At 41.1% G+C, this 17,327-nt stretch overlaps 1 protein-coding gene across 9 annotated transcripts in view; it reads left to right on the top strand.

Moving 5' to 3' along the window:
• Positions 1 to 17,327, top strand: part of VGLL4 (vestigial like family member 4) — a 110,742-nt gene that overhangs the window by 56,661 nt on the left and 36,754 nt on the right. For 7 of the 9 annotated variants that reach the window (XR_013927926.1, XM_080386190.1, XM_080386188.1 and 4 more), the window contains one exon: positions 8,707 to 8,896. Coding sequence is in view for 8 of the 9 variants with exons in the window: in XM_080386190.1 (XP_080242316.1) it covers positions 8,707 to 8,896 (190 nt within the window). In the remaining variant the exon portion in view is untranslated. The other 2 variants (XM_080386194.1, XM_080386195.1) reach the window with 2 other exon arrangements.

Genomic DNA, 17,327 nt, shown 5'->3' with positions numbered 1-17,327 from the left:
GCAACAGTCTATAGAGTTTAATTTATGTTCCAGAGTAAGATCCATGAAATAGATCAGAGCAGGTGGTGTTTCAGACCTGAGTATCTATGTTGCTCTCCACTAAAACAGAAACAAAGGGTGGGTAGCAAATGTTTTCTGTCTACTTAGGAGGAATTACTCAAATTTGAGCTTTCACAAGTTTAATTTCCTGTTTGTGTCTCTTTGCCATTGCATGAAAATACGTAGTTACAAGGTATCGTTTAGTTTGTTGAAATACTGCTTAAGTGCTCAATCTAACAGTTTTTTCTGTTGCAACCTTGCTGTGATGTCAATTTACTTTTGAAATGGTCAGGTCTTCTAGCTTTGATTGTGTCTGATAAGACAGGCTAGTCTTTGGTTGGTTTAGCTTTGCTGTCTTTATGAAACACAGTAAGTCATTTAGCCAGGTGACAAAAGAAAGACCACATTAGTCTGGAAACCACCATTGTTTTAGAATCCAACATCTTCAACATGTTGACTTAGGTATATTTCGTTCACAGTTTTTTATTGCTGGTGTTTTTACAGTTTTAATAGAATCGCATTATCACATCGATGAAAGTAAATTTTTTTATTTGGCAAAAAAATAAAATCCACTTGTCAGAAATGTAAGAGAATGTCGTATAATACTTTTGCAAATAAGTTGAAGGAAGCTGAATTCTGATGATATGCTTATTATTTGAACTTTGCATGGTGGTAGTTCAAGGTACATAGTCTGGAATTATTTTCTCTATTAGGAATTAATATAACCATCAGCCTGGTGTTTGTTTCCCAATCTCTTAAGTGTATGTGTCCCATAAACATTCCAGCCAGGTTACAAGGTGACAATGGCAGTCTCTTATCTTGAAGCGCCAAGACTGGTGGGTCATTCACCTTTTTTCATGTTTCTAGCCTAGGGACACATGCCTAGAGTCTTTAGAGATTTCAGCTGCAAGGAGGGGAATACATTACCTAGCACTGAAGAAACTTAAATGACTAAATTTCAGTTTTACTATATAGAGAATATGGTATAGGGATACACCAGGACTACTTACAGTACTTAACAATGCAGGATGTTTTGCCGGGGAATTAAATGGATCATAGATTTTTTTGCTGCACAGTAAATAGGAATGTCGTGTTTTCTAAGCAAATACAAGAACGTGAAATTTACTGTTTTCCGTAGAAAACGTAAATTATGCTTCTCCCTTTGTCTTCCTTTCTCTTTTATTCCCTCCCTCATTTGGGATGTGCTTGTTGTTGGGTCACGCTTTTCTGCACCAAATGAAAGTAACCTATAGCCTTCTTCATAGGAAGTGCAATTAATCTGAGGAGTTTAGGAGCTGTACCTTTCATCGGCTTACTCAGCAGAGTATTACTGTCGGGTTTGAAGTATCTAACGCAGGGCTGCTAGTTGGTGCTCTTTTGAGTTTCCTTTGGTACATTGACTGTCGTGGCTTTTACCTGAACAAGGATTGTGCATGTCTGACCACATGCAGTCACAGGACAAGGCTGGCCGGGGAGTGATGACCTATCTCTGTAGGACAGTCCGTTATTTTGTAATTACTTTAGGTCTTGCTTGCGTGCCAAACCCTGTAGTACTCGGCCGGGCTGGGTGGCCCAAATGCAGCACCACGTTAAGACACGTGCTGCTTGCTGTACTTGGTCCGGCTCGGTAGCTCTGCTTAGCACAGCAGCTTGCCCTTCCTTTATGTAAGCCTCTGTAGTGTATTGAGCAAACACAAAATAAGAACTTGTGTTAATTTTTAGTTTTTCTTAACTGACCTGAAATGATTCAGGTTTTTCCTGGGAGAGCTGGTAGGAAGGAGTGTGCTTTGGGAGCAGCCCTCCTTCCTGAGCAGAACCAGCCAGCCTCAGTGTTGAACCGAGAGGAATCCTTTTTTGACATTGATGTTGACAAATATTGTACACATCCTTGGTGCTATTTGTCTGGAGATCAGTGTAGTTCAGCACTGATTGCATTTAAATCTTGTCTGCCAGGTAATAGGAATCTTTTTTTAGCCATAGTTTACATGAGTACAGGTACTCTAAGCAGAAGGAAGGAATGTTTGTTTTGTTTTTTTTTTTTAGACTTCCAGCTCATGTGTTGCAAGAGTTAGCTAAATGGGATGTTATCTTAAAGGGAGATCTGCAAATTTATAAACTAGTCTCATGCTCTATAATTAGACCTAAGCCCGAGTTCATTGTTGGGTTGGAACGGAACACAGCCCCACCGTCACAACTGTTGAGGTGCGAAAATTGAAATTTGACAGAGGAAATATTAAGGAGCTCTGCCAGAGCAAAGCATTAAAATTTATTCCATCCTGCTTTCTTCGTGGCATATCTGCTGTCCTCCTTTCCCCTGCCATCAGTTTCTTGCCTACTTACCAAGGAGACTCATTCAGTTGGTACCTGGTTAGCAGCATGAAGAGAATTTATTTCAGTCACAGTTAAGAGCGGTCAGCAGAGACTTTTTCCTCATGTTTTTTAAGGGAAACTGAAATACTTACCCGTCTAAGTCAATTTATGTAACAGTACATGCATGTGCTATTTTGTACAGCTATGCTTTTACAATATGACGAGACAGAACATAAGATGATAGTAGTTTTTCACGGTAAGTTTGAAGGAGCAAGTACAGTTACAGTTAGGTCTGGGGAGGCAATTTTGCCATATTCTGCCTGTTGCAATTTAGTATTTTGTATATAATATGGCATTTTTAAGACTTATTAAGTTGAAATCTGTCTTAACCTGTGCTACTCAGCTCTGATTAACAATATGTGCTTTTTGAAAGGCTCCTCAAGCAAGCATGCCTGCGCTCTGCAAGTGATATTGCTGTACCTAAATTCTGGCTCCTTTCTTTGTGCAGTCGTTTGAACTGAAGAGGAGGAAAAAGTGGGTGGAGGTGATTGAATGCAGAGGTTGCTATTTTATGTTCTTGCTTGCAGTGTCAAGCATAATGTGTCCCTCATTGGCAGGCATGGTCAGATGGAAGAGCCAGAACAGAATAGTCAATTTAATCACTGTATTTTGTTTTTGGCCATGGTCTTTCTGGCATACATATCTCTGCACAGTGGTAGCCAGAGCTTGGTTCCAGGAGTAAGTGCTTTTCATATGTTTTGTAAACGGGAGGAGAGCAGCCTTTTGCCAGTTTTTCTGTACATGTGTATGTGACTTTTTGGTCCTAAATTAGCTTTCTGTAATCTTACAAGAAAGTCAGTAAAATATGTGTCAGATATGTGAATCAGTAAGTTTGCTGCTGAAAGAAATCTATCAATTACAATACAAATATTCCCAAGATTTGATTTCATAGCAGTGTTTTATGATTAGGCTGTTTCCATTAATACTGTGGTTTTTGGTTTTTTTTTGTGTTGCCGTAGTTTGCTGTTTTATTATGCTCCCCAGGTAGGCCTGTTTTATACACTCTAAAGGAAACACAGACTACTGTGGGTTTGCTTACAGTGTCTGGCAGACTAATTCCCAGAACTAAATCTTATTTAAGCTCAGTTTAAATCATATCTTTTATAGAATCTGCAATCCAGAAATACAGTGGTACAAAATGATGGCTTTACACAAGGATTTTTTTTTGTTTGTTAGCTTGAATGGGAGTTACAGAAATGTTCAGCAATTATATAAATAATATAATTTATGACTGCTACTTAAGATCTCTTTTATCATGAACCAAAGATTTACTACAGAGGAGTCTGAATGTATTAATTCATTTTCTTTGGTCAAGCAAGTGAAGTAAATCTGCCTTAAATTACATACTTTTAAGATTGCCTGTAGTCTATTTCACACAGATTTAATTTCTGGGGAATTTCCCAATTTCAAGGGTATCAGTCCTCTTACAATGTGTATAGTATGCTGTGAAGTAATGCCCAAACTAGGCAGCTGACAACATCTGCAGATTAATTCTGTGGCAGTGTATTGTGATTCTTTTGTTTTGATGACTTGTTGAATTGAGTAATTTGTGGCAAATTCCCTGCTTGGTATTTGATATCTCAAATCATGTGATTTTTGTGCATGAATTGGAATTTTTATGCCATTTATCCCAATTTATGTTGGCACAGACTGACTTTTGTGTTTGAGATGGGGGCAGAAAACATGTAATAAATAGTTCATAAATCCATTCCAATCAATTTGTGATTTTATCTCCTCATGTTTGTTAGAATATAGGAACAGAAAATGAGATATATTTTTTTTTTAATATCCTGTTCACATATATATAACTTCTGTGAATGTCTTGGCTTTTCAGTAGAAATGTTTCATACGTCATGAGGGCTAAATTTTGATCTTGGATCGGTGGAGAAAACTGCCCTTGAAGATCTTAATGTACTTTTGCTTCCTGGGAATGTCTGGCCCTAAGAACATGAGGCAACTCCTTTTACTAATGAGAGTTTGTCTGCATGGAGGTATTGGAAAAGGTGATTAAAGGTGTAGTGCACGTTAATTGAAGTCTGTTAAATGCTTGTGCCCATGATTTTATTAATTGAGTGGCCTGAGGTCATGGTTAGTCAATCCATGAGCTTAAAGGTAAGAACCCTATCAACAGACATCACAGCCAAGGACATCCCCCTGCCCCGAGTTAATAAATGTGTCAGGAATTTACTCTTGTAGACAAATCCATTTCTCAGATACAGAACCAAAAAGTAAAATGGGAAAGGGCAGTGCTGGAATTTTCTTTCCAGGAGTTTTGTTTGAATCTGTTTTAAGGTCTGTATCATGTTAATCTTTGGCTGGAAAGATGAAGCCTTTTCATTTCTGGATTGTAATTAATGCTCGGATTTTATGCATTAATAGTAGCCAGCAGGAGAGAGGAAATTGGGAGGGGGAATAGGATATGGTAGCCATGTCTTAGTGCAACCCATACTGAGTTGCTAGGTCAGAGAGGAAGGAAGCTAGCTGCCAAAATAGTGTGTATTTTTTTTTCCAGTCTTTGGTAACTCCTGGAGTTCTCAGACATATTTTAAGACTTCTCTGGTGTCTTGCTATCAAATCCACACTTGTGAAAACATGACCTTTGCTGTTGTGATGTTTGTATTGCATGGACATTTCAGTAGGGATGCAGATACTGCTGACTGAACTGCAAGAGAAACGCAAACAGTGTTGAAGATCTGCTGTTTACAGAGAACCGTCCTGGTCGTGTATGTCTGAAGAGAGCCATGCTGGTTTTACAAACATTTAGTTTGCATGTGTTAATTTGAATCACTTTCAGTTTAGGCTTGTAAGTGGTTAAAATAAAGAACATTCTTGCTGACTACATGGACTTCTGTCAACTGAGTGCCCTACTGCAGTACTGCTATATAGGCAGACACTACGTCACGTTGTTATCTCTGTTTAGCTTGTCTGTGCTTTATCATGTTGCCTAACAGTTTTAATAAAAAAAAAAAAAAGAAGAAAAGGGGAAAAAAAAAAAAGAGACTAGTATGAATAGTTCTAAGTACAGCTATCTGAAAGCAGCAGATCTGGAGTGCCTTACACCAGCTGCTTACAGAAACAAAGAGAAGTATTATGAGAGGCACAATAAATGTGTTTGCTATCTCTGCTTTCAGTTGCAGTGCAGACACAAGCCGTCACAGTAATGAATTTTGAAGACTGGAGTTTGGACTTGGGGAATTTTATAAAACACAGTTGCTTTATCAGAGTGTTGTCTTGCCAGCTGTATGATGCAAGTCTGGTTACCATGGAGTGTGGTCAGTTGGGGGAGACAAATCTAGTCCGTAAGGCAGCATTTTGTGTGGTAGACTCTGCTGTGGTTTCTCTCCCTCTGGTTTAAATTCAAGTTCGGTAAGGAGGAAAGTACTGGGGCAATAAGTTGCCTTTTTGTTTAAATAAAAAGCAGTTTGGGCCCTTATCAAATACATTAAGCCACATAAGAACCCATGGCACAGTACAAATACAGTATATGAATATGCAGTTTATCCCTGCAAGCAATGTAGAGATATTTTTCCTCTTGAGCTTACCATATTGTCTGGACTCTTTTGGTTGGCATTGTTCTCTGCTTGCCTTTTGTCTGCAGGAGAGGCTGTACCAGATGCTGAGCACCACCCGCTTCTGTCTTCTCCTGAGGAGGCGCTCAGTGTCTTCCAACCTGTCCTGGACCAGGTGGGGGGTTGAAGGGCCCTTACTGCTCCTGCCTGGTCACTGCTGCCACCTGTCCGAAGTTCTGTTAATTTGATTAATTTGGGGCGAATGGCCCAGTGGTGCTGCAGATACACTGGACGGTTCTGCTATGTTTATCTGCAGGCCTTGGTGTTCCCTGCATAATTACTGCTTCACGTCACAATTAGGAAAATGCATTACCAAATTCAGCAGGCTTTAATTAATTCAGAAGCCATTCCTTTCTTTGCAAAATTTCTTTAAAATGGGTTTCTGTAATTCCAATATACAAATAGCATTTTCACCAGATTTTCTACTCCATCTGGATGTTAATGTATAAATGCTGTTGTTACTATGTGCATAACAAGATGAATTTAAAGAAAAAACCCTATTGAGGTAATCTTACAGTATCAGGCTCCTAGACACTGTTTGGGCAAAAGGCAAGGTTTCTAACTGACTAAATGGGACAGTGGCTAGAGATTTTTGTCTTTTGTAAACACTAGAGTTAGCTTTACGTGGATATTGCAATTGCCTGTGTTCCTGTCAGGCATTGCTCAGAAGAAGTCAGTTCGAGTTAGGTGCCTGTTTTGTAATTTTTTAAATTTGTAATTCCTGTAATAGAATTTTGTGTTTAAGTCTTCAGCAGTGCTCTCAGATACACTGCAGAGAGACGAGTGATTACGTATGGGTAGGATGAAAGTATCACAAACTGTAGTTGATAGAAGTTTCATCTTTTGGCATTGGCACTAACTTACTTTTTTCAAAGATAGACGTGAGGGAGGAGCCTCCCTGAGAGAAACCTATATGATGTGATTTACTTCTAAAGTGTAGAATGTGAACACTAGGTAGGTGAAGGTTTCTACTGGCAAAATACAAAGGCTGAAGAAAAACTGCAGAAATTTTACTGATACAAAATTTATTTCATGTGAGAAGTCTTTTTGATAAAAGCTTCTGTTGCGACATTAGAGTTGTCGTGGGGGGGGGTTCCCAATTAAAGCTGCGATTGTTTTGAACAGGAGAGGGTCTGGATGTTGGTCTTAGAGCATTTGCAGTAGAGCACAGCTTTTGCTATTTAGAGCTGAGATGGAAAGTTCCTATTCAGATTTGGTGCCAGAGTCTTTAATAGAAATCATGACTTGTGGTGTATTATAGGTCAGTGTATATTTGCTAGTTTATATTATGCTGACTAAATTGGCAAAATGCTTATTTTTACTGGTAAACATTCAGGAGGTTTTCTCCGCACTTGTTCTTTTTCCAACAAAATAGTATTTGTCGTGTGTGGAATTAGGGCAGCGTTTTATAAATCATCTGCCTCGGTGATGATGTGAAAATGTGTGGTGGCATACAAAGATTTCCATTGTCAGATACCTCAGGGATGTGGATGGAGTTAACTTTATCCTAATTTTAGTTCTGGAAATTATGGCCAGGTAGAAAACAAAATGCTTCTGGCAGTGTAGGAAAAATACAAATTTTAAACTCTAGCAAAAGTGGCTATTTCAGGGATATTACCAGAATAGGTAACCATGGTTAATTTAGCTCCTCTCAATTTAGCTCCTCTCCAAGCCCCTTATGAAGCCCCCAAAGCATTTTTTTACCATCTTTAAATCCCTGTGAGGTCTAAATATGACCTGTGGCTGTAAGGATGTGAGTTCCACTAAAGTCCATAACTGCTGGAAATGCAGCAATGTGCTTTAGGCTATACATTTAGAGAGACATTTAATTGAAATGGGAAAAGTACTGTGGTCACACTTTAATGCGCACTTAGTAACAATATGTGAATGAGTTTATGCACAAGCTAATTGTATCATTTCTAGAATTATTTACACACAGCTCCCACGTGCTGTGAATGCCATTTTTTTGATAAGTGTTGGATTATATAAAATTTATAATCTACTTAGTCCTCTGTCACGAGTCTGCCTGGGTGAAAATTAGCGTTCTTAAAATTGAAATGTTGTGATTCTTATGCTGAAGAATTATGCTGTTTTGTTCATGTCTCCAAACATAGTTTAAAAGCACAGAAAAGGACATTTAAGGACAAACTTAAAACTTGCATCAGCAAGTTCCGATTTTTTCCCTAACTTTTTACCTTGCATAGTTATATACCAGACAAGCTTGTTTTGGACAGCTTTTTATAAAAGGAATAATTTGAGAATTTGGAGGTTTGTTCAGTTTTAGATCTTGAATATTTGGCATAAATGTGAACTGTAGCCCTGGAATTTATAACCACAACCATAAGAAAAGGAAAAGGATCAAAACTTATTTCACTGTGAATAGTCACGCTTTGCAGAACGAGGTAATGCAAGTTCAGTGTTGGAGTTGCAGCTTGTAAGAAGGAGTGCTTCTGAATAAAAATGCTCTTGGAAAGATATGTTAGCTCAACCTTTTAGATCATCGGGTGAGCCGACCCTGTCATAGTACCTTGTTTCAACTCTTTATTCCAGCATAAAGCGCTAAAGTTTGGGTTATGATGCCTTGTTTATGTTACCAACCACGTTTAAATGTGCCAGTGCAGACCTGACATCTGCTCGGGAATTTTTTCTGCGAGAATGTTTCCAAAGGGCATGCTATTTTACTCTCTTTTCCCTGTCGTGTTCATTTTCACTTGTCTTCTTCCTGTAGGTGAAGCAGCTTTAAGAGGTGAGCCCAGAATGCAGTCTCTTCCAGTATCCTCTGCTCTAACCAACCATCGAACAGGCCCTCCTCCTATCAGTCCCAACAAGAGAAAGCTCAGCATGGACCAAGGGGATGATGAGCTAGACTGTGAAAATGACCATGTTTCTAAAATGAGTCGAATGTTCAATCCGCATCTGTAAGTGTCTTGCTTGTATTATCTCTGGTTCATAGAATTTAATGCTATCCTCTTCATCTTCATCTTTGTGCGTGCTAAGATCATACCGCGTACAAAACTTTGTGCTAGATTTTTCCTTTGTTCCAGTTTGTATGGGAGATCTGCACAAAGGCTGGTGTGATTAGATGGGTCCTCTTGTTTTCATACAGCATGAAGTCACAGGAATTAGCTCAACATAACTATTTATAGTAAAACATACGCATTCACCTTGTAGTTCCTAAAGTATTGTCCATTTGTTCTTTGTAATCTGCTCCTTTCACTTCCTCTGATTCTGAGCGCTCTGTACTCTCTGCCGCTGGGGGTGGGGAAGCAGAAAGAGGAGAAACAGAAGTGCTTTGCATTTTTTTGAGGCCAGGAGATTGTGAGCCAGCTGCTCTGTAGTCTGCCTTGACAACTGGGCAAGCTGCAGTTGTTGCTAAACATTACTTCGAGGATTGCACCGCAGCTCTGACAGTCAGATGTGGAATTTTTCGTACAGGTAAGGTGTTGATGAGTTAGGTGCATGTGTTGGGTAATCGTCAAATGCCATTCTTGCTGTGTTCTCATTCCTGGGAGTGCACGCCTGGTTGGCATGAAGTACTGGCTTAGAGAATTCCTTTCATTCTTGACTGGAGGAAGTGATCAGAGCGGTTCAGCAGTCCAGGGCAGCCTGATAGCTGCCTCCTTTCCCTGCTGCCTCAGCTCCTGTAGCCTCTGCATTCCTCGCATTCCATGCTGCTGTGGACTGTTGTGTTCAGTCATAAGATGTGAACAGAGGTATTTATCCTCAAATAAATCACCAGAGTGTTAGTCAGAGGCTGGGCCTGTAGTCTGCAGTCTTGGAATTTGTAACAAATCAGGAATCCAGCACTGAAGTAATGCAAAACAATAAAAGCTCACAAGCAGAGAGAGACTTCTCATTTACAGCATACCTTGTTCTTTCTCCTAAAAACTTAACTATTTATAGCCTTTCTTCGGAGCTGAGAATGCTGGTATTGGAAAGAACCTGTGTGGTGCTTTTCTGTGGCGTATGTACGTGACACAGCTGAAGACATTTAATGGCATTTTTGAATTGTTAGGTAACTTTGTGGGAAGAGGTGTGATTTATTTTTTAAAAAAAAAAAAACTCGATTGCTAGGGACGAAATAAAACACAGCTGGCAGTTGCGTGCATTATAACACTTTATACAGTGGAGGCCATAAAAATAATGAAGTCTGAAGCAACAGACTCGTGCAACCGAGGTTCAAAACTAAAAGATACAGGCATTTATGTCATGTGCTCTCTTAGATATATTTTGAAGTTATCTGATCTTTTCCAGTATGGTGCATTTTTACTCGGTAGATTCTTTCAGTGATTTTGTATATGAAATGTGCATCTTTTCTTCTTATATTAAAAAGCACTGGTTGTCTAGTGTTTGTGTGATGGGGCTTAATCTATTACAATTAAACCATGTACTGCAGATGAAACAGTCTAAAATAGCGTACATGAGGCCATCTTTTTTCTGCTTTACTTTGTAAGTTTGATCTGGCCATATGAAAATATGCTTTCAATTGAATATTACAAAAACTCAAACTTTTGTGATATATCTGAAGTAGCTGAATAAATATTTCAGATATATCGGAAAAGTTCACAAGTGTTCTCTGACTTTTACTGCCATTTCCCTGGCTCAACCAACAATAAAGTTATTTTTTTGGAATGTTTTTCATATTTTCCCTCCTTCTTGGATTATGGTGTTCTGGTTTAACAATAGAAATGAATTACTCAAACTTTGTGGAACTGTCCTAAAAATTTTGTTTTGGAGATGAGAAGTGTGTTATAGGAGCTTGACTTGTTCACACTAAAGAAAAGACAGTATAGATTTGGGGGAAGAAATATTTTATGGAACGTAATGATGGCAGTCACGTTGTAGTGCCTTGGAGGTTCTAGAAGTGTGAGTTTGACGGGATTCAGTTTAGAAAACCAAACCCATAAGAGATCTGGAGCATTACGTGGAGGCTAGATGTGGCATGATCTCTTTGGTGATGGCAAAGACATTTTTGTGATTTGGACTATAAAGATGAAATGTAAAGTCTATGGATTTTTAACTTTTCAGGACAAAGTCCCCTGAAAGCATAGGACAAAAGACTGGGTGATGCAAAAATTGGGCGTAGCTGCCCCAGTCAATATTAGGGTACAGGCTGCGCATCTTGCCCACAGAGCAGTGTTTAAATCCATACTCCTCTAGCTGAATGTCTTCAGTTATTCCGAATGTCCAGATGGGCAGATCTTTCTTATTTGGAAGTCAGAGCTTGGAAGACAGAAGTCTTTATAACTACGAGGAGCTCTCGTTCAGACCTTTGGGTCTTTGTGATTGGGTTGGTAGAACTGTGAAGCAGTTGTATATTCATCCTCTTTAACACCAGCATATTGTGGTTGGAAATGTAATTAAATAGGACAAGAATTGTGTTCTGTGGGTCCTTATAAATGAATTGTTAGCAATTTGATGTTAACTCTGAGATACCAGCACCCCAGCATCTTGGTCACTGTGCTTCAGTGGAAATGAATCCATTTAAATGCTTTGGGTATTTTATTAGAAATCCAGTGATGCCAGCCTTTTGTTTGGAAAATGAATGCTTTGAGATACTCCCTGCTCAGGTGTAACTCCCTGATGTGTTGTCTTTGATTAAGTTCTTTGAGTTGTACTTGAGTATGTTTACTTTTCTCATGGAAAAACACAACTGTTCGAGTAGTCTCTAGAGTAGAGTGAATCAAAAGCCCAGACAATCCTACTAGGCTTCTACAATATGTAATGGAATTCCTGTGCAAAGAAAATTTATCGAAGGCTCTGTTTTTCAGAGGAGATAATTCTTAGCTTTAGGATTGTAAAATATACTTGGGACCTTGTGGATTAATTTTTAAAGATCAGTATGGGAAAGTGCCTACCTTGCTTACGACGGAGTACTGGACTGTATAAGGCTTCTGTGGTCATAGAGATCACACCCATAAGCCTCTCCTTTGGGAAAAACGACTACTTCCACCCCAAATGAAAACCTACGCATTGTCATATGGAATTATTTGCATTTCATGCTTTCTTGTATGTCCCTCAAATGTTTCACTTAAAATGCATTCACTGAAGTAGAATGTGCTGTTTGTGCCATACTACATTTTTAGTGCTTTGTGAAGGAGAAGCAAGCTTATTTTAAGCCTCAAGTTAAAACATGCCTTTGTTTTCGTATGACTTCACTGAAATCACCTTGATTTACAGAAGAGTAATTAGGAACTTGATTTATATAAGAATCACAAGCTCTTTATGTATGGGTAAAGTGGCTGGAGAGCTCCAGCAGTCTTTCTGAACAAATGAAGCTGCTTTGTTCTGTTTCCAAGGTGTATTTAGGATTTCATGGCAAGCCCTGTGTAAAATTAACTCTTACCTGGGCATTGCGATGTAAGGGGAAGGCGAGTGAAGTGTGTTGTACCTTTAAGTGAAGGTCTCGGGCCTGACCTGTGTTATGTGGGTTTCTTGTTTGTCAGGCTGGAGGCATTTTCTCATTTTCACAGTTCAGCTGAAAACAAAGGCCTCCTTATCCTTGCAGGGAGCTCTTAAGAGCTGACATCAGCCTTTTCCCAGCGGGCATCGGCGCTGCCGTAAGAGTCCTTGCAGGGAGCTGCTCACAGTCCCCTCTCGGCTTGGTTTGTTTGCCAAGAAACAAAAAAAAAAAAAAAAAGTGTAAATGCCAAGAGTACAACCTTTTAATTTTTATTTAAAAAAGAAAAAAAAAAAGAAATTGCACTGGGCTGGTCTTGCTTCTCTGAGTTTGAGTAGGAACTAGCACGTCTGTAACTCTTCACTGCTTTTGGGCAAGGGACGGTTATGGCTAATACTTTATTGCTGTGGTGCAGCAATTTTAAAAATAGTTTGTATGCTAGCAAATTGTGGGATCGCATCACTGTGTTTAAGGTTAAAGTGAATTGATGTCACTGACATCTTCAAAAGGATTCAGATTTTGCGTTACTGGTAAAATTATATGTGGAACTGACCATTTGAATTTGTATTGGAAGGGCCTCCTGTCTTTGTCCGCCTGTTGGGTACCTCGGGCTGAAAGTTAGTATTTTTGGTTTGGGACGAGCAGGCTTATGAAGGGAATATTTTCCCCTCAGTCTCTTTGTCACAAATCCCATTTGGTTGGCTGGCGTTAAGGTCGCAATGACAATGGATTTCTATGTGAAAATCATCTTACAACAAAAGTTTGCAGCTGTTAAGTAGACATCTGGGGAATAATCACCTCTTGATCTGTGTGACACATAATTTGGCTTTTTCTTGTAATAAAAAAAAGTCTACACATGAATAAGGTAGTTTAGTGTGTATTGCATAAGGTGATGTTTAGTTCTGGACATAGCCATACAGACCCAGACACTTCTCTTTCAAATTCTGGATTGTGTCTTCACATTTGTTACAGTGAAGAATCATGGCAAATCTGGTCCATAAAGCCAGGCCACCTTCCTGGAGTCTGGAAGCTGCCGTGTATCACAAGTTTTTTACCGTGAATATCTAATGGAGTTTGCTCACTGTAATGACACTGTAATAGAAATTACTCTGGCATCCTTTTTTAAAAAAAAATCTGTCCTAAGCTGTCCTGGAACTTACCTGGATTTGAAGACTATAGAATAATTAATGTTAGAATGGGCTTTAGGAAGTCATTTTGTCCAACCTCATGCTCAAACCAAGGTCAGCTGTGTCCTGGTCAAGCCTGTAGCTCAAAGCAAGGAATTTTCAGTAAGAACCGAAGGGCTCATGATGCTCCTTATTAGAGGGTGACTCCATCACCTTCCTCTTTACCATTCCCTGACCCTGGCTGAGAATGCAGGATGGAAATGTTCTGCAGAAAATCAAGCCCCAGTTGTGGTGGAGGCTGGCTCCAGCTCCAAGCAAGGCTTGGAAAGATTTAGAACTGGGTTGCAGCGGTAGCATGGGAGTTTTGAGAGAAGTTTGTTGCTGCTAACTACTGCTTTTTTGGTTCCAGACTTTATGTGGTATTAAAAAAATACATTTACACTGTCATTTGATTGTGACAACTTGGAATTGAAAAAAACCCAGAACACAACACACAACTCTGAACACCCAAAATGCCTCTCATTCGCTTGCAAGCCTCTTCACTCGGTTCTCTTGGCAGGGAAATGGCTTTAAAGTATTTTGGGATTAACCTGGTGTTTTCAAAGCAGTGCAGTTGAAGCTGAAATCCTCTGTATTGCCAGTGAAACTGTTACAATGTGGCCCTTGTTGATTACAGTGGACAAAGGATTACAGAGCAGGTTTCAAACTGCTTTTCCCAATTTACTGGGTTTTTTTGTGTGTGTATGTTGCCTGAAGGATGGACCCAATCAATCAGATATATTTTCTTCTTTATTAATGGAGATCACACACTACACAAAATTAATCTTAAATTGTTTCCAACAAATGTACATTAAATCCAAGCTTCCGAGGTGGACTTGAAAGAGCTAATATAGCTGAGTTAATATTTAACAGTGAGTTTAGCAGAAGTTCTTATCAAAGGGGGTAAATTTTCAGAAAGTACTCAAGTCCCTTTGAGTTCAGGAGGGTATAGCCAACTGCATGTGAAATGCTTGTTATGAACAGCTTCAGGGGTAAAAATTGATTGATAGCTTATCAGTCCTTTGCAGAAAGACCTCATCTGTCAAAATCCGGGTAGATGTTTAAGTACTTGAAGAATCAGGCAATGTTAGCTCAGGTGTCTCCACTTGCAGACAGAAGGGTTTTGTTAGCTAGCTCACTCCTGAATTCTGCTTTCATATAATGTTTTCTACTTCCATTTTCCTCCTTTTGGAAAGGAGCGGACAGCTTCCACAGTGGGTTCGGGCTCCCTTGGGAGGTGAGGAGCCATGGCAGTGCGGCGGAGCTGCCAGCCTGGCTCAAGGCCTGGTGTGCTGGGCCCTGGCGCCCTGACACTGCCGTCCCGCCCCAGGGGCTGCGCTTGCCTTTCCTCAGAGGGAACGTTCACATTCCCTGATTTATCCTTTCTGCCCGGGGGTGAAATCCAGCACCAATCCAAAAGTGTGATATCTAAGCAAGAGGCAAGAAAAGAACCAGTAACATCTACAGGCCTATTCTAGATGTATATCCTAACCGTATGGAAACAAAGGCTTAATCTCACTTCTTATTTAACAATTTTCCCAGATGTTTCCTGCGGTTTGACAGATGTACCATTTACTAGAAAGTTGTGCTCTTGAGAATTAGAATGTTATGGACACGGTTGCTATAGACAATGACTCTGTACGGGTAAGATTTGGAATAAAATGTTACATTAATTTCTAGTTGAATAAGTGGGTTTTTTTTCTCCCAGACCGAAAGTGCTGGCCTGGGCAGCCTCCTTTCGTTTTCTCTCAGGCTGTAACGCGCCTCGGGGACATGCAGACCGGCTGTAACCCATTCCGCCACGATCGGGGTGCCGGCCCTGAAGGAGCGCCATGATTTCTCAGCGCGGAGAGGCGACGAGCGTCCCCGGGCCCTGCCGCCGGGCGCGGCCATCTTGGCGTTTCCCGTCGGCGCGGCGGGCGGTGGCGGTGCCCCCGGCGGGCGCTGCCCGGGCCGATGAGGGGCGTGAGGGGGCGGCCGGGGCCGGGGCGGCGGCTCCGCGCTGGCCGCTCCCGACAGCGACGTGGGGGGAGGACGCGGGCTCGTCCCCTCTCGGCCGTGTCGGCAGCCCGGGCCGGCTTCCCGCCCAGCCGCCTCAGGGGGCCGGCCGCTGCCCGGGGCCGGGCGCGCGGCGCGGGGGACTCTTATCGTGACAGGGCGGCGGGGGCCGCGCTCTGCGCCTCAGCCGCTCGCCGAGCCTTGAGGCCCCGGGCGGGCCGGGGGGACGCGGCCGCCTTCCTGCGCCCGGGCCATGCTCGCCCCGAGGTTAGTACCGGCCCCTTCCCCGCCGGCCCGCCCGGCGCGGCCCAGGGGCGGGCCGGCCTTCGGGTAGGGCTTATCCCCAAAGAAAATGACAAAGGAAATAAAAGGATTTCGTCGCCATTGAAGTCTGAAGGTTTTGACCTCAATTTTATTCGACAGCTTCCCCCAGCGGAAAACGTTGTGGGAATCCGCTGTACTTTGTAGTTGCCGTGATGTTGCCTAAATTTGATACCCACGTCCATATTGCTTGATTGGAATCGAGTCGTCCTTTAAATTTCTTGCATAACTCCCTTAACACTGTAAACAAACTCTGCGGCTCAGCAGTTCTCCAGGATTTCTCATTCACAATGCGAATATTGTTCCTAAAATACGGTGGAAGGCGCGGGTGGGAAGCGGAGGGGGTGTGCTGGGGCGCTGTGCCCACAGGCCCGGGAGCTGGATCCCCCTCGCCCTGCTGCGCAGGCCCCAGTACCTGGTCAGGAGGAAAATGAGGGGTGGGATGCCTTTGGTAAGCCATGAGGAAGACTTTCCAAAACATCTGGGGAGAAGTCTCAGCACACTAATTACTGCTTCATGTAGTCTTTAATACGGTGCAGATGTACGGTTACTGTAAATAATGGAGGAGTCCCGTGTTACAGTCAAGCTGAGGTCGATTCCTGCGTTCCTGTCAAAGTCCTGTCTTTCAATTTCAAGTCCTTGTCAGAGCTGTGTGCAGCATACATGTTTTTGCTGCGTGGGCGCGGCTGACTTCTTGCTATCTGGATGATAAGGAACAATGCTTTGTGAGCCTTTTTGTCCCATTTTTAACGGTAACTTTCAGTATTCATAAATCAGTACTTTAAAAGGGGGGGTAAAGTAAAAACCTCAAAACATTTTTTCTTGTGATTTGTGTTTCAATGTAAAGTCTCCCTTTAAGCCAAAAGTTGCTGTGAGAGAATACTGCTGACTGCAGAATGTGACGGTGGACTTGGGCGCCTTAGCTGTACAAGTACCCTTTCAAACATACTGCTGCTGCGGTCTGTTTGCTTATCAGCTTTTCAAAGGAATTATTCTACTATATTGGTACGAATAGTTGTGCAAAATGTAAGGAAGCTGTTGTTGTATTTATAGAGCTTCTAGAGGTTTCAGTAGTTCAGATTTTATTAGCAATTACAAACAGCTTCAATAAACTTCTAATGAAATGTTTATTCCTTTTATAAAACAGCCCATGAAAAAATGTCATGTCTTAAAACCAACAAACACCATTCTCAGTCTAAAGGCCTAAAGCCTGGTGTGTTTTTCTGAGATTTTATTGAAATTGCTGTCTGAAAGTGAATTAATATATTTCTCAGCTTTTCCTGCTTCACGTCAGCTAACGTTACATTGTGTATCTGATAGATGGAGACCATAATTTCTAAGCTTTAATGATCCAGGCCCTTTTCCCCTTGTTCTCATAAGAACCATTGAAGTTGGAAAATAAAGCTCTATAATCCCATCTCCTGACAAATTAACACAGTTAATTCTGGCACTGGTGACCTTATT

This window comes from Falco punctatus (genome assembly GCF_963210335.1).
Source record: "Falco punctatus genome assembly, chromosome: 4".
NCBI lineage: Eukaryota > Metazoa > Chordata > Aves > Falconiformes > Falconidae > Falco > Falco punctatus.
This window is presented reverse-complemented; position numbering and strand designations above follow the sequence as displayed.